Below are 13,829 nucleotides of genomic sequence, written 5' to 3' on the forward strand. Positions count from 1 at the left end.
GGAAAGTATACCTAGATCTGACCCGAGACTGTTGCTACCACCAGGAAAAACAGCTGTAAGTCAGTGAGAGTGGGGTAAGCAAGAGACACTGGCAGCTGGAAGGAGCCAGAGAAAAGGAAGTGGGATAGACAGAAAAAGAAACACTCAGTGGCTGGAAAGAGCCTGGAAAGGCGGGGGGGTGGGAGGGAGAGAGGGGAAGAGGAGTACCCAGGTGCCAAAATATGCAAACTTAACGCCATGTATGAAAATTTACTTTTTTAGCAAGAACACAGTAAGAACATACGGATGTTTACGTGCACACAAATACACTGAATCCCAAATAAACCATTTACAAGTAAGATTTTTTTTAAAAAAACTTCTAATTTCTGCAAATAATCATCCTCTATCCGCAGACCAAAATTATGTTTTGATTATAAAATAAGGAATCACATGTAACTTTCTTAGCCAAAAAAGCATTACCTTCTTCTCAAGGTAACTCTCTTCATTAATTGAATACTCTGGTCTTTTTATTATTTTTTTCCTAATGAAGCAATGAAATAAATGAAGCAGACAGAAAAGAACAGATGCTTCTGGGAGATGACTTGGTTTTAGGAAGGCTGGTGCTAGAGCAGGTGGTTTTACTTTATCATCTTGGCAGAAATGCCCAGGCTGCCTCAAATGACACTGCTGAAGCTTTTCAATTGGCGGCTGCTCTGATACAATGAATAAAATCAAACTGTGCTAACAAACAGATCTATATGGAGACTCCTGCTTCCTTTCAAAGGTGAGAAGGCCCAGGGGCCAAAGCAACTGTTTTGAAAAGATCCAATTGAAAAGACAGGCAGAATAGAACCTCTATTCATTTTCTATTTTATACAATAATATCCAGAGCATGGTTCCTAATTATAATCCCCAGAGTAGCCTATATAGCCCCATGAGGAGTATTTTACATCCTTGCCACCTAGTTCATCACTTAGCTGGACAATTTGCATCCAGAGGACACAAAGGCAAAAAACCCCAAACAAACAAACCCCAAATCATTTAGGCCCCAAAGTCATCACACAAGGGAAATTTAAAACTCCAGATTGTTTTGTGAAATCCAGATGTCTACAGCACTCCTAGTGAGCATAGATGTACCCCTCAGTTGAGCCTCAGAAGCCCTTTATCAACCTCTGGTGGCTTAGGATGTGCAAGTAACCAACAAGTGCCTTCACAGGGGCTTCAACACAGGCTCCAGGTGCTGTGACCTTCTCTAGCACACAGTCATAGCCCACAGCCACTGTCATTCAGATGACATATAGTGCTGATGATTCCTCTCCTTCATGTAATACCATCTCTAGGCAGAGCATTTGTTAAGGTCAACTACTATGCACTTAACTTTCAAATAATTGGAACTCCCATGTCTGCCTCCCCAGAAGGAGACTTAACCCCCCAGAACAGGCACATAGAGTAGACATTTTTCTCCCAGCTTGTCAACAGAGTGGAAAAAAGATGAGTCTTGGAGTGTGACCTGTAGCTCTTGAAATTTTAAAATTAATTACCCAGATGATTCAGTCATTTCTGGTTTTGAACTGACAACGGTTTGGTGTAAAGCATACATTGGAAGTCCTCATGTCCAGCTAAATTTCCAACCTCTGATGATATAAACCCTCTTGAAATGATGGATGCATGTTTGGAGCATAAAGCTCACTATAATTATCTCAAAATAGTCTATTTGCGACTGTTTTCTTGAGTGAGTTACACTATACTCAGCCTGCATGTTCTGAACAAAATTATCAAAGCTGCACAAGAAATACAGGGAAACAGGAAAACAGAGAAATCACAAAGTTGATTTTTTTTTTCTTAGAAATGTATTTTGTAAGAAAACAATATTAACATTAAAAAGAAATGTTTATTATATAGTATAAAATAATTGCTTGAATTCAACTCGGTTCTTATTTTTAAAAAAGCCTGAGGATTTGTATGAAGACTCAATTCCTACAGATTTGTTTATGTTTCCTTCTGTGATTCCTACCACATTAAAAAGCAGGTTTTCCCCATAACATCCTTAGAGCACAAATACTCCCAAAACCTCCTTCATTCCTTCCCCATGAAGTTGCTGTTCCCTGCCCAGATGTGCTCTAAACATGACCCATAGTACCTGCAGCTCTCTCCTATGTCATTCATACCCACCTTCAGATTCCAGCCACCTACTTCTTTTGGCCAAGCAACTACACAAGCGACAACACATGTTGCAGCTAGCTAGGAGCCTCCCCGGGTTAATTTGTTGGCTAATATAAACAGTGGCCAGCCACTGACAAATAATATATATGGGCTGAGCTGTTCTCAGCTGTCTGGTCTCATAAAACCTGTACAAATACCTCTTAACCTTGCCATCGACCTGCCACATGTGGCAGGTGTGTGCAGAGGTTTAAAAGCTAGAAGTGGAGACAAGAACAGGAAATGTAATGACATATGCTTCATGTTTTCAGGAAGCTAAGCTAAAGAAGTCATTACTCACATGCAGAGTTTCATAGAATCATAGCATGTCTTGGGTTGGAAGGGACCTCTAAAGATCTTCTAGTCCAACCCCCTACAATAAGCAGGGACATCTCAAACTGGAATTTCCAACTTCCAGATTTTGCTGTAGGAAAATATGCCTGTTGAGTAACCCTTAATACATTTCTATGGCTTATTAACAATTAATGTGGGTTTTTTTTTACTTTTTAGGTAATGCCAGCTTTGTAATGTCAATTACCCCCCATGTCTGAAAGGCACCCAGTGACCAGCATTCTGGTGTAATTATTCATGACATTGGTGTGATTTCCCCCTCTCCCCTCAATAATACTGACAAGTTTAACAGAAACCTATTAAGTTAAAAAGAACAAAGATATATATTACATTTGCTAATTGCAAACAACCTCTTCTAGCTGCAATTTTTCCCATTGGGATTAAAAAGTGCACCAGTTTAACATGTCTGTACATTAAAAACAGTTTTAAACATTAAATATACAAACAGCAAGAAATTTTAAATATTTTGTATCAAATACTATAGGACAATATAATTTACAAATTTTTTTTACAGAAAACATTACACCTAAAATATAACTTTAGATATTACAGAATATAAAAATACATATTTTTTTGTCTAAAAAATCTTTGCAGATTCTGGCACAATGTAATACTTTAAAGACATGCTGTATTTTGGCAGTCTATATTTGTAACTAACTGTGCAACAATAATACAAGTGACTCGTAATTAACCTTTCAGAACTGTGAAGCCAGATGTTATCCCTTCCTCCTGGAATAGCCCTTTTAATCAGGTAAAAATTGAACTGTTTAGACATTTTGCAACTCATTTCTGCCGCAGCCTGAGCTCACCAACCTTAACCCAGCAAAGCAAGAAGAGGCTTATCTAAGTATGTGAAAAGCCCAATCAAACACAATGAGATTAGTCAGACCTTCACAATCTTTGCTATCTTAGGGTTGGGACACTCAACCCCAAGCAAAACTGAGCCCTAAATGCAAGTCTAGGGCCAAGTTCTGTCCTGCCCCATGTTTGAGCCAAAACTAGTACGAGTAGCACAGCTGAAAAAGTCAGGGCTTGGAAATAGAAGTTCAATAACATTAATTGCTCTGATTTAAACTACAGCAACGTAAAAGTTTCATTGACTCTACTGGAACCAGTGGAGACAAAAAGTAAAACACCTATAAGACTGAGTCAAGAGAACTATGTAATTTTGTTCTTCTGTGCACTTGTGGGACTCTTGCTGGAGTCAGCACAGGGCAAAAACATGTCTTTAAAGATTTACTGCTTACAGAGATGCCATTGGGTTGCAAAATATTTTCAGTTCTGTCTTCAAGTTGTATCTGGACCAGTAAAAACCCAAGCAATTTTCAGCATACTGCAAAAATATTCAGTCTAAATCCCTTACTTTAAATGCCCCAAAGTAAGTTGCTTCTTGTGATGAATCCAGTAGCAATGGGTTTGATACCTGGATACTTATCATTTCACCAGATTTTAATTTAAAAAACCCTCCTACATTGACAGAATAAAAATGAAATTCTGAATTCCCTGACCAGTATTTGGTGCTTCCTCCCTTCATCAACACATCAGAGCGCCTTATTTTAAGGTTTGTCTTAATCATATACACCATCAGCTGAAGGCCTCTTTTAGTCAGGTTTCCAGAAGTTTCATGATGTCTAAAACAAATGTTGGCATAAAGGTAGTAAAATCCATCTTGATTAACAGTGAGCTTCCCATCACTGAATGTCATGTTAGATAAGTTTGCCTGGCCTTTGTCATGATGCCAGGATGTGAGGTTCACTTTGCGAGTCCCTAAAGAGAAAGGAAAAAACAATTAATTGTAAACATTTAACAAAACTCAAGTTGTAGAAAGCAATCCCAGTGACTTTAGAATCAAGTTATACAGACTAAAGTGAATATCAGACAACTATGATAAAAAAAAATATCATAAGAAACTCCTTTTTTTTCATCCATAGTGCCAGATCTGTTCTGCTATGTGTTGTAACTGTTTGTCCTCCCACCAAAACAGCTGCTGGACCACGATGCAGAACATTTGCTTGGCCAATTGTTTGATTATGATAAGTAATCATGCAAAAAACTCTGTATAGAAATTGTGTTCCACTCAAAACTCTATTCAAGTAACAAATACTTGAGAGGAATTTGAAAAGTTATTAATGAAAAAACAGCAAATCCTGCTATCAGTCTTTAACCTACAGCTGTTTTCAAGGAAGAACTAAACAAGATCTGAAAAGAAGTTAAACTGATAATTCCCCAAAGATAAAGCTTATGAAACCTTCCCATACTTCATGTTCTTGTGACTGCTGTAGTACATACGTAAATATATTTTCATTTGAGAACACCAAAAAAATGGAGGAAAAATCAGAACAATTCTGTATCTTTAGTACTGCACAATAAGTTGCCTAGACTTCAGATAGTATCTCAACTGACATAACAAATCTTTCAATGCAAAAACAATCTTTGTACCAGAATAAGGCTCCACAATCTGGTTTAGTGATGTCTTAGATATCTAGAATAGTGGCCTGTATACAATCCTAATTCTTTGATAATTGTGCAAATACCTACAGCTAAGCAATAATAGCTATTTGAAAGGTAAACTCCAATTCTTTGTTTAGTATCTAGTGAAAGGTGTTGAAAAAAGAGCTTTAGGAAGACAGGTTTGATCCTGGATGCATTGGTCTTCTTTCCCCCCTCCCACCCCTTATTTTTATTTATTCATTTTTAAGTTTCTTAAGTTTCAAACTAGAAAAAATGAGCTGATATTCCAAGCTTAGAGGACAACAGTCCCCTTCAAGTTGTCTTAAGCTGCAGATCCACAAATGAGGAAAGAAAATTATTATATTATCTCTGTTTCTCCATAGAGCTTCATACAGATGGGAATCAAAATAGATGCACAACAGTTACTGACTATCAAAAAGAGAGATTAATAGAATTAACATATGCAAACAGGTATTATTTAATTCCTTCTAACAGGTACACTAAGCCTTTCAGCTCTGCCTGCATGATGGTGGCCTCGTAAACAGGAAGCTGTCCCCTATCTGATAAGGTGACTGAATGCTCTGTGAGGAGAACAAAAAGGAGTTGAGAGACTGGAAATGCTTTGATTAGTTTGTCAGCTCAGCACTGACACAGAAAGCTGACTTCACATATATGAGTACAAATGTCCCCCAGCAACTCTGGTCCAAAAAGCACCTCCTGGGTGTTACCATAAAGTATCCACATCATATCATCTCTTGGAGGTTTCAAGCTGGTCATATCTAAGATGATGCTACATGTAGATCCCAGACATTAGAAAAAGGTTCTTTGGACATTAGGTAAAGATTCTTCACTAAAAGTGTGGTTGGTCACTGGAACAGGCTCCCCAGGGAAGTGGTCACAGCACCAAGCCTGTCAGAGTTCAAGGAGCATTTGGACAACAGCCTTAGTCATATGATTTCATATGATTTTTAGTCATATGATTTTGGTAGTCTTGCAAGGAGGAGGGAGTTGGACCGGATGATCCTTGTGGATCCTTTCCAACTCAGGACATTCTGTGATTCTACTCTTAAGGATGTGCTAAGAGATGGCCTGGCAGGAGGTCAGATAGGCACTGAGAGAAAGAATTTGAGTCTTCCTTCCAAACCTGGTCACATTTGACACTTCAGTTTGGTTTTGGTGGCATGGTGTTAAGAAGCAATCTGCAACACCAGCCCAGATAACATTGCTGCAGTACATGCATTTTGTAGAGGTTTGTCAGAGCTTAGGAACATGCCCTGCACTTCACATCCCACAGTCCCTTCCATTTCTCCAGCTTCACCACCATCCTGTTATAGCACCCCCTCATCTCACAACCTCTGTCTGCAGAAACAAGTAACAGCAGGAGGAGAATATTCAGCCAAGGCCCACTGGCATGGCCACAGAGGAAACAGCACTGTCCTGAGACAGCCACACAGTCCCTGACTCTTCCTGATACACACAAGCCACTACCATTTATTTATTCAGTGTATAACACAGATGAAAGTTGGCCAACTTGTCCTCCTACCCACTAGTAATTTTCAGCACACAATACTAACCCCATTTACTCCCTCTAAGGCACCCACAGAAGTAGGTCCACCAAAAGACACTACACATTAGGCTCCCAGTGCATCTAAACACCTGCTTGGAATATTTAGTACCTTATTCTCCCAACATCAAATCAAAACAATGTATATCCACCAACATTTCCATGACATATGGCAGGGTTCAGTGTCCTCCCCTGCAAGCACATATCAAGATATGCCCCAGAACAAACAATGCTCAAAAGTATGCTGGGGAAAAGCCCCAGGTATATTTGATTAGTTAAAAAGATGCTTCCTGGATTTTTTTTTTGTGCAGGAAGACATGAGGAGAAGTAGGGACAGGGGAATTTGAGAGTTATGAGTTTTCCTCAACTACCAAGGGCAAGCAACTTCTGCATGTGGTAGTACAAAAAACTCCTGGCATTCTTCCACAAAGACTAGGAGAAAGCAAAGGCTGTCAAAGGTAGAACATAAATAGTTGTTCCCTTATGGCTCCAGTACAGCCAGGTAGAAATTACACAAGAAAAATCATGCAGAGAAACAGACTTCTGTGCAGTGCCTCAAAAAAACTTAGAATTAATTGGAATTAATATTAAAATCTTAAGTCTCTTAACCTGGAATTATTCACCTGCAAGAGATGTTGAGATTGGGGTTCCAGAATACAACTCTGAAACACTGGGGATAGCTGTCCAGCTTCTTGTGCACAGTGTTAATTCTGCTCCAAGAAGCCTGAGCTACCTTCAAGATGAGAAGAATAGGGAAGCAATTACTGCCTGGATTAGAGGAGGGGTACATCAGAAATTTGGGACAGTAACATATACATATGACAGAACAGAAAGGCATGCTGGCATGCTGTGACTGATGGGTGGCACACCTGCGAGTTATTCTGCAGGTTTCATTTACCTGGCAAGTAAACCTTTTAGTTATGAGTCTTCATCATGTAGAAATCCTGAAGAAATAATAAGATATCTATGAATCATACCTATAATCTAAATCCTTAGTGGGAATGCATGGTTATCATGAAAATGGAGGAAGAGAAAAAAAAACAGGTGCCACAGTCACTTGTAACCAAGATGCTGAGAGGTGCTTTTGGTGAAATTTGTTCACTCTGTTTTTGTTTTGAGGGGAATATGCATCATTCACTCCAGTCAGGTGGAGGGACAGGCCGAGGTTTTTGGAAGAGAGGATTAGCCTACATAACTTCTGGAAGTCCCTTCCAATTGAAATTATGATGCTATTAACTGAGGCAGATGGGCATTTTGCCACAATTCAGAGTTCAGAAGAGGCATTCCACACCCAGCAGCACAGCACAAAGAAGCACTGGTAGGAGTTATGCCATGCAACCCTTAATGGAAGGAGCAATTAGGGTCTCAGCACTTCTGGTGGTAATACACCCAAACGTGGAGACATCAATCAGCACCCCTAAACACAGGCAGGGGAGAAAACTGGAACATTTAAGTACCAAATTAGCTGTTCACATATCAGAAACTCTGAAACACAATCCAAGACACTGGATAGTCAGAAATGCTGCAATACAATGTCTTCTGTGATAAAATTTACTATGGAGACATGAAGTTATGTTGTGTTGACAGAGAAGGAGAATGTCAAATAGAAAATGAGTATGGTAACTTTCCATGGTAAAAAGTTTTTGTTTTTTTTTAAAGTCAAGATAAGACATCATTTTTCTGGTAACTGAAGACAAATCAAAACAATGTCTTGTATATTTGTATGAACTAACACTAATAGAAATGGATTTCAATAACATGAATTTGTAAAAAGGAAGATGATGGGAGGGGAACAGAGGAGAAAGCAGCCCTGCATGGATAACTTGTTTGCATCCTAGTAGCTTTCAGGTATAAATAAAACCTGAAGGAAAGACCAAAGCACTGTTTGCCCTGAAAAACTGTTTTGGAGGCAACGGACAGCTAAGCCAAAAACTGTAGCTGTAAATAGCTCAGACTACTACAGCATTTCCTTAGACACCTAAAGGTGTCACATACCAAATTATATATTTAACATTTACATTTATTTCTGTTTGCAATTTTCTCCTTTAAACAGGGACTAGTTTCTCTAATCAATTTATAAACCAAAATTCACTGTTTTCATTTAAAACTTAGGTAGCATTTATAGCAAGCTCTGGTAAAAAGCAACCAGCAAGCATCCAGCTTTAACCTAAGGCAGCAAACCTAAAAAATACACACAGCAAGCCAAACCACCACAGCTTCTGCAGCCAAATTATGGGTGGGGACACCAAGATCTGGGAAGGGTTATTTTCCCCCTCCCTTGCACTCTCTCCAGCTGCAAAAGTTCATTTGGGGCTTGATACACTACTGTGAACCAGGTAAAAGGAAAATGTTCCCTCAGAGACACTGCTCAGTGCCCCTTCAAAGGTTATTATTTAGTGGCAAACTACCTAAAATAAAACCCTGTTTGACTGTGATGGAGACTGATTATTTTTTTTCCTGACATTGTTTATTTTGGCTCAGAGTGATGACAGTAGAGAACCTTAAAATACTAAGAAAAAGAACTGTCCAGACTCACAGATGGCATAAAATTATTTAGAAGGATTTCAAACATGTAGGGCAAGGAATCAGGGGAAGAAAACAGAGATTGTCGCTTGCAGTCAGAGGAAACAGGATGGGAGAGAAAAACTCCTGGTGACCCTCAAGGAAATTCTTCATCCTTTATGCCTGTCATTAACCTTTATGCCACACAGCCAAGTGGTACTAACTCCTACCAGGGAGCATGATACTAATGAGCCTTACAACCAATAGGTTCAAGGTTCCATAAGGATGCAGCTCCTCATTGCTGCAGTATCCACCAGGACTGAAGAAGCTGTGCTCCTGATTAACATCCTGGCAGTGCTCTTCCAAAAGAGGCAGAAACCACATGTGCCAAATCAGGAGGGAGTATGTCCAGTTTATCACACTGGTAAGGGGTTGATCTGCTCCAAGGAGAAACAAAGCAGCCTGTTGTCACAGGCACTGTATTTCTGAGAGTTTGTGCACGAAACAAACAGAAAAAAAACCAAACCAAACAAACAAAAACAATGGAGAAAGCAAGAGCAATGTCTGCTTTGCTATTACCCACAGATGTGCTACATCACTCCCTAGAAGGTTAATGCAGTGAGGCACAACAGTAAAAACTATCAGCTGCTAGCCCCTATAGAAATATACTTTACAGCAACATCCAGGTAGACAGCAAATCAATTCACCACAGGAAAAGGTGGATTTAACAAAGTGTTACACTGACAGACTCCATTTCTGTAGATATAAGTGATTTGTCTCTATGATTAGCAAATTAATTAAATCCTCCCAAAGACAAAATGCTAGGACAAGGTTACTGATACTACATCTTCCACTATTGACCTATGTCAAAAGCCAAAATCTGTCTTGTCAAGAGGCATTTGACCTAATAAGAAAGCTTGCAGAAGTTCTGACTGTCTTCTGACAAGCTGCTTAACCTCTCTGCTTATAAAGCTCTGAATCTTATCCATGGCAATGCACTTGAAGGCAGGAAGAATCCTATCCCTCCAGGCAAGAAGTTAACCCCTTGTGTACAGAAGAGCTTTGTCTTTAAACAGAAAAAAAAAAAAAGGCAAAAAAAAAAAAAAGGCGAAAAAAAAAAGCAAAGTATTACTAGGCAGGCTGCTGAAATCTCAGATTTCAAGCCTCAACACAGCATTCCCCTTTGGTTTGGTTATATAAAGCAGCAATACACATAGCTTAATTAACAAGGAGTTCAGCATTGCAGAATGTATACATCTTCAGAGGAAGACAACAGTGGTAATCAATGCCCCATTCTGTCTTGAGATCAATGCCCCATTCTATCTTGAGATCATCTGTCTGATAGCTTCAGAACAAACTCTTGTTTACTTCTACCACACCAAGTATGATTGTTGTGTTGAGAATACAGAGAGAAAAATCTCAGCTGACAGTACCCCAGGGAAAAAAAGGAAACAATACTAAGATATCTCAAAATTGTAGGAATTAATCTTTTCCTCTAGAGAATGTCCCAAGGCAGACTCCTGTCTTGTTCCCTCCTATTGCACTAGCATGGTTATTCCCAAAACCACTCAAAGATACCTGTAAGTAGAGGGAAAAAAGCTGTGGCAACATTTAAAAAAATGCCATCCATTGTCTTACCACAGGAACAGTTTTTTTCCCCTACTCAGTAGCTCAGAAAAATACTGCATCTGAGTCAGCACACTGACCAGAAACCCTGTTGCTCAGAATACAATGCTATGATCTTTGATCTGCGAAGTTCTGGCACGTCTGAACATCAGAAAGACTCTGGGAGTCTTGATATGTCTACACCAGCCCTGCAACATAATAATGAATGGAGTATGACAAAAACTTTCCAACATGCCATTAGCAGAGGGAAACATTTGCTATAAACTAAGTCCTATGGTATGAGAGTGCAATGTATCCACAGAGGGCAGGAAATTAGCAGGCAAGTTACAATGACATTGGGACTGCAGATCTAGGTTTTTAACACTTCCAAATGAAAGATGTGCTTCTTTTATGGCAAGTTCTTATACTGACGGGCACTTCATGCGTGTTGTGCATTCATACAAGATCCTCAGCTTCCACATCTACCCTGAAGACAATCAGTATGTCGCCCAATACAGATCCAACTACACTTCAGCACACAAAAGAAGTGTTGCTGTGAAGGGTTCAAGAGGTGGACATAGGCATTCTTGAAATTTACAAAATAAAGCATCACATTTCTTCATCTACAACAGGACAAAATAAAAAATCTCAGACTCAATGAAAGGGAAACACCTTCCAAACAGCAAGATCTGGATTCTGGCCAATCTCTGTGCTGGTATATCCTTTTATGCATGGGCTTATGTGTGCACACATGTGTTTATATGTACCTACAGCTGATGCCCAGTGTGAGTTTGGCCCCACTAGCCAAAGAAAATAAGAAACTTCAGAGGAGAGCATTCAATTTATATCTTCGTTTCTCACCTGAAGACAGCACAAAGAAGCAGGCCAAGCTTTCAGAGCTTCATCACGAAAAGTGGTCATTCAAAACTGAGGTCATTCAGCACATAACAGACTGAAGCAAAGGGGAACTATCCTCCTGTTAACATTAGGCCTGTTGCTTCTGAAATCCTTCCGTGTATCCAATTTATTCTCACTATCAAAAGCTATTTCTAAAGTCCCAGTCTGTTGCTGGTATTGCTGAACTATTTTCATATACTTCACTATTTAATACATTTATAGTAGCATTGGAAGTGTTCACTTAAAACTGAACTTACCAGATGGAATATTCTTATCATCGATAATGAGATGGGCAAAAGGCTGCTTCTCATGTTTGTTTCTCTTGTACAGATCCATTCCTAATGCCTCCATTGCAGCTAGAAATAAAAGAATTGTATTACCTTGGAAATACAAATTTAGTAGAACTCAAATATTTCTATTAATAAACCAGGACCTACCTTTTTCTGGTCTTGGTGGTGTTCTTCCCATGACACGCTGAACTTCCTAAAATGAGAAAGAGACATTGTTTTGATGCTGTCTTGGTTTCAAAATACTGTGTCTTGCACGTAGTTTGAAAATTACAACACTCTGTATGTATAGGGGGGGTTGTTCTACCTGACATATATTCAAATGCCCGGGATACACAACTGTGTATTTACATGATGTATAATGTGAACACACAGTTTAACTGCCACAATCAATTTACTTCCTCTGTCCAGTACATCTGACAAAGGTGGACAGGAATGATGGTGTGTGTGATCACTGCACTATCTATTGAAGTAGTGGTGACAGAACATTTATAACTTTTCCTACTTACTGCACTTGGAATGTTTCTGTAACTATGACAGAACAATGACTGCTAAGAATGCATCCCATCAAACAATGGAGTTTATTAACTGATTACTTGGGATCAAAAGGTAACAAAAGAGGCAGTTCTACATAGGGACTAGTGTGTATACATACTATTGACTAAAGAAACTGAGCCCTGAATTTCATTTGTGATGAGGCAAATGACAAGGTAAATTAAAGCCTCCACCCCTCACACTTGACCACTAACAGGGAAGGTTGCAAGATTACAAGGCTTTATAATTAAAGCTCACTTCTAACAAGGTATGCAGAAGTATTAAGCATCTTCCACATCTGGTCTGGGTGCCAGAGTTTGGAAATATGCACTCTTCAGAATTGCAGATGAATTTTGACATGAATGAAACACATTTTACCCCCCAAAAAAAGAATGTTACAAGAAACAAACACCATAAAAAGCCTTGCTTTTAATAGTTCACATCTTTTTTCTCTTGAGAGAACACAGAAACAGCAGTTTTCAAAAATCTAAGCAGCCTGTTCTTATTGCAAGCCTGAACTGAGTCTTGGTAAAATTAGGTAACAGTCTTGATAATATTCAATCCTCAGTTCTGTCCCCTGTTACCCTATTACTCTCATCATCTCTGTTTTCTGAAAAACAGAGGTAATATTCTACTCGCTATTCAGAATACCTCATACCACAGAGACATCAAGATGGTTAGTAAAAGGCAACAATTTGCTGAAGATAGCAATAATATCTCAACTTTGAAAGTTAAGAGTGGTGCTTTGTTTTGTCTTTATGTCCCACTTATTGCTGTTCATCAGATTCAGTACCATGTATATGTAATATATCACATATTTGGCCAGATCAGCATTATTCCACTGTGCTTTCAATCACTGCGATGCTTTAGAGACTGAAATCCTGCTTTGAAAACACCTTAAGAGCTGCTTTTAGATAATTTTGCAGACATGATGAAATCTGTAACGCCTTTGCCAGTGCATTTATTACTCTCACTTTCCCCTTCCAGTAGGTGTTTAAATGTTAAAACCAAAATGAAAAGCCACAGCAGTATGGAAGTTGCAGTATGACTATCAAAGCACAGTATTTCAGCAGAGATATGCTGATTTTGTAGATAAGAATCATTACAATGCTTTCTGCTGTAGGGATGAGAAGAAAACCAGAAGAATCACAACATCAAAAGAAGCAAAACTCATGTCCACCTCCCACATTTACATTCACTTCCCCTCTCTTATCTTCCTACTTCAATGTCACTTCTAGAAGCACAAAAATGAAGCTCAGTTCTAGGAGCTGCACACCAGCATCAGCCTCTAGCCACACTTGAGCTCTTTAACTGCATCAGAGGTGGGAAGACAACAAAAAATTCCAAGCACTAAATATCACAAACAGTAGCAAAAGCTTCTGATGAGAACAGGACTTAAGGTAAAAGAAGTTGGGAGGTGGACCACATTATTGCATCACACCCACTTCCCAACTCTTTCC

General features: G+C 39.1%; 1 protein-coding gene across 1 annotated transcript in view; it reads right to left on the minus strand.

Annotated features, from left to right (window-relative positions):
* Positions 1 to 3,874: 3,874 nt before the first annotated feature.
* TNFSF11 (tumor necrosis factor (ligand) superfamily, member 11) overlaps positions 3,875 to 13,829 on the minus strand; it is a 22,502-nt gene continuing 12,547 nt past the window's right edge. The window contains exons 3-5 of the mRNA XM_010000853.1: positions 11,986 to 12,031; positions 11,806 to 11,904; positions 3,875 to 4,296 (exon numbers count right to left, since the gene is read on the minus strand). Of these exons, the coding sequence (XP_009999155.1) occupies positions 3,875 to 4,296; positions 11,806 to 11,904; positions 11,986 to 12,031 (567 nt within the window). The remainder of the gene's footprint in view (positions 4,297 to 11,805; positions 11,905 to 11,985; positions 12,032 to 13,829) is intronic.

This window comes from Chaetura pelagica, unplaced genomic scaffold, assembly GCF_000747805.2.
Source record: "Chaetura pelagica isolate M959 unplaced genomic scaffold, ChaPel_1.0 scaffold115, whole genome shotgun sequence".
Classification (NCBI taxonomy): Eukaryota; Metazoa; Chordata; class Aves; order Apodiformes; family Apodidae; genus Chaetura; species Chaetura pelagica.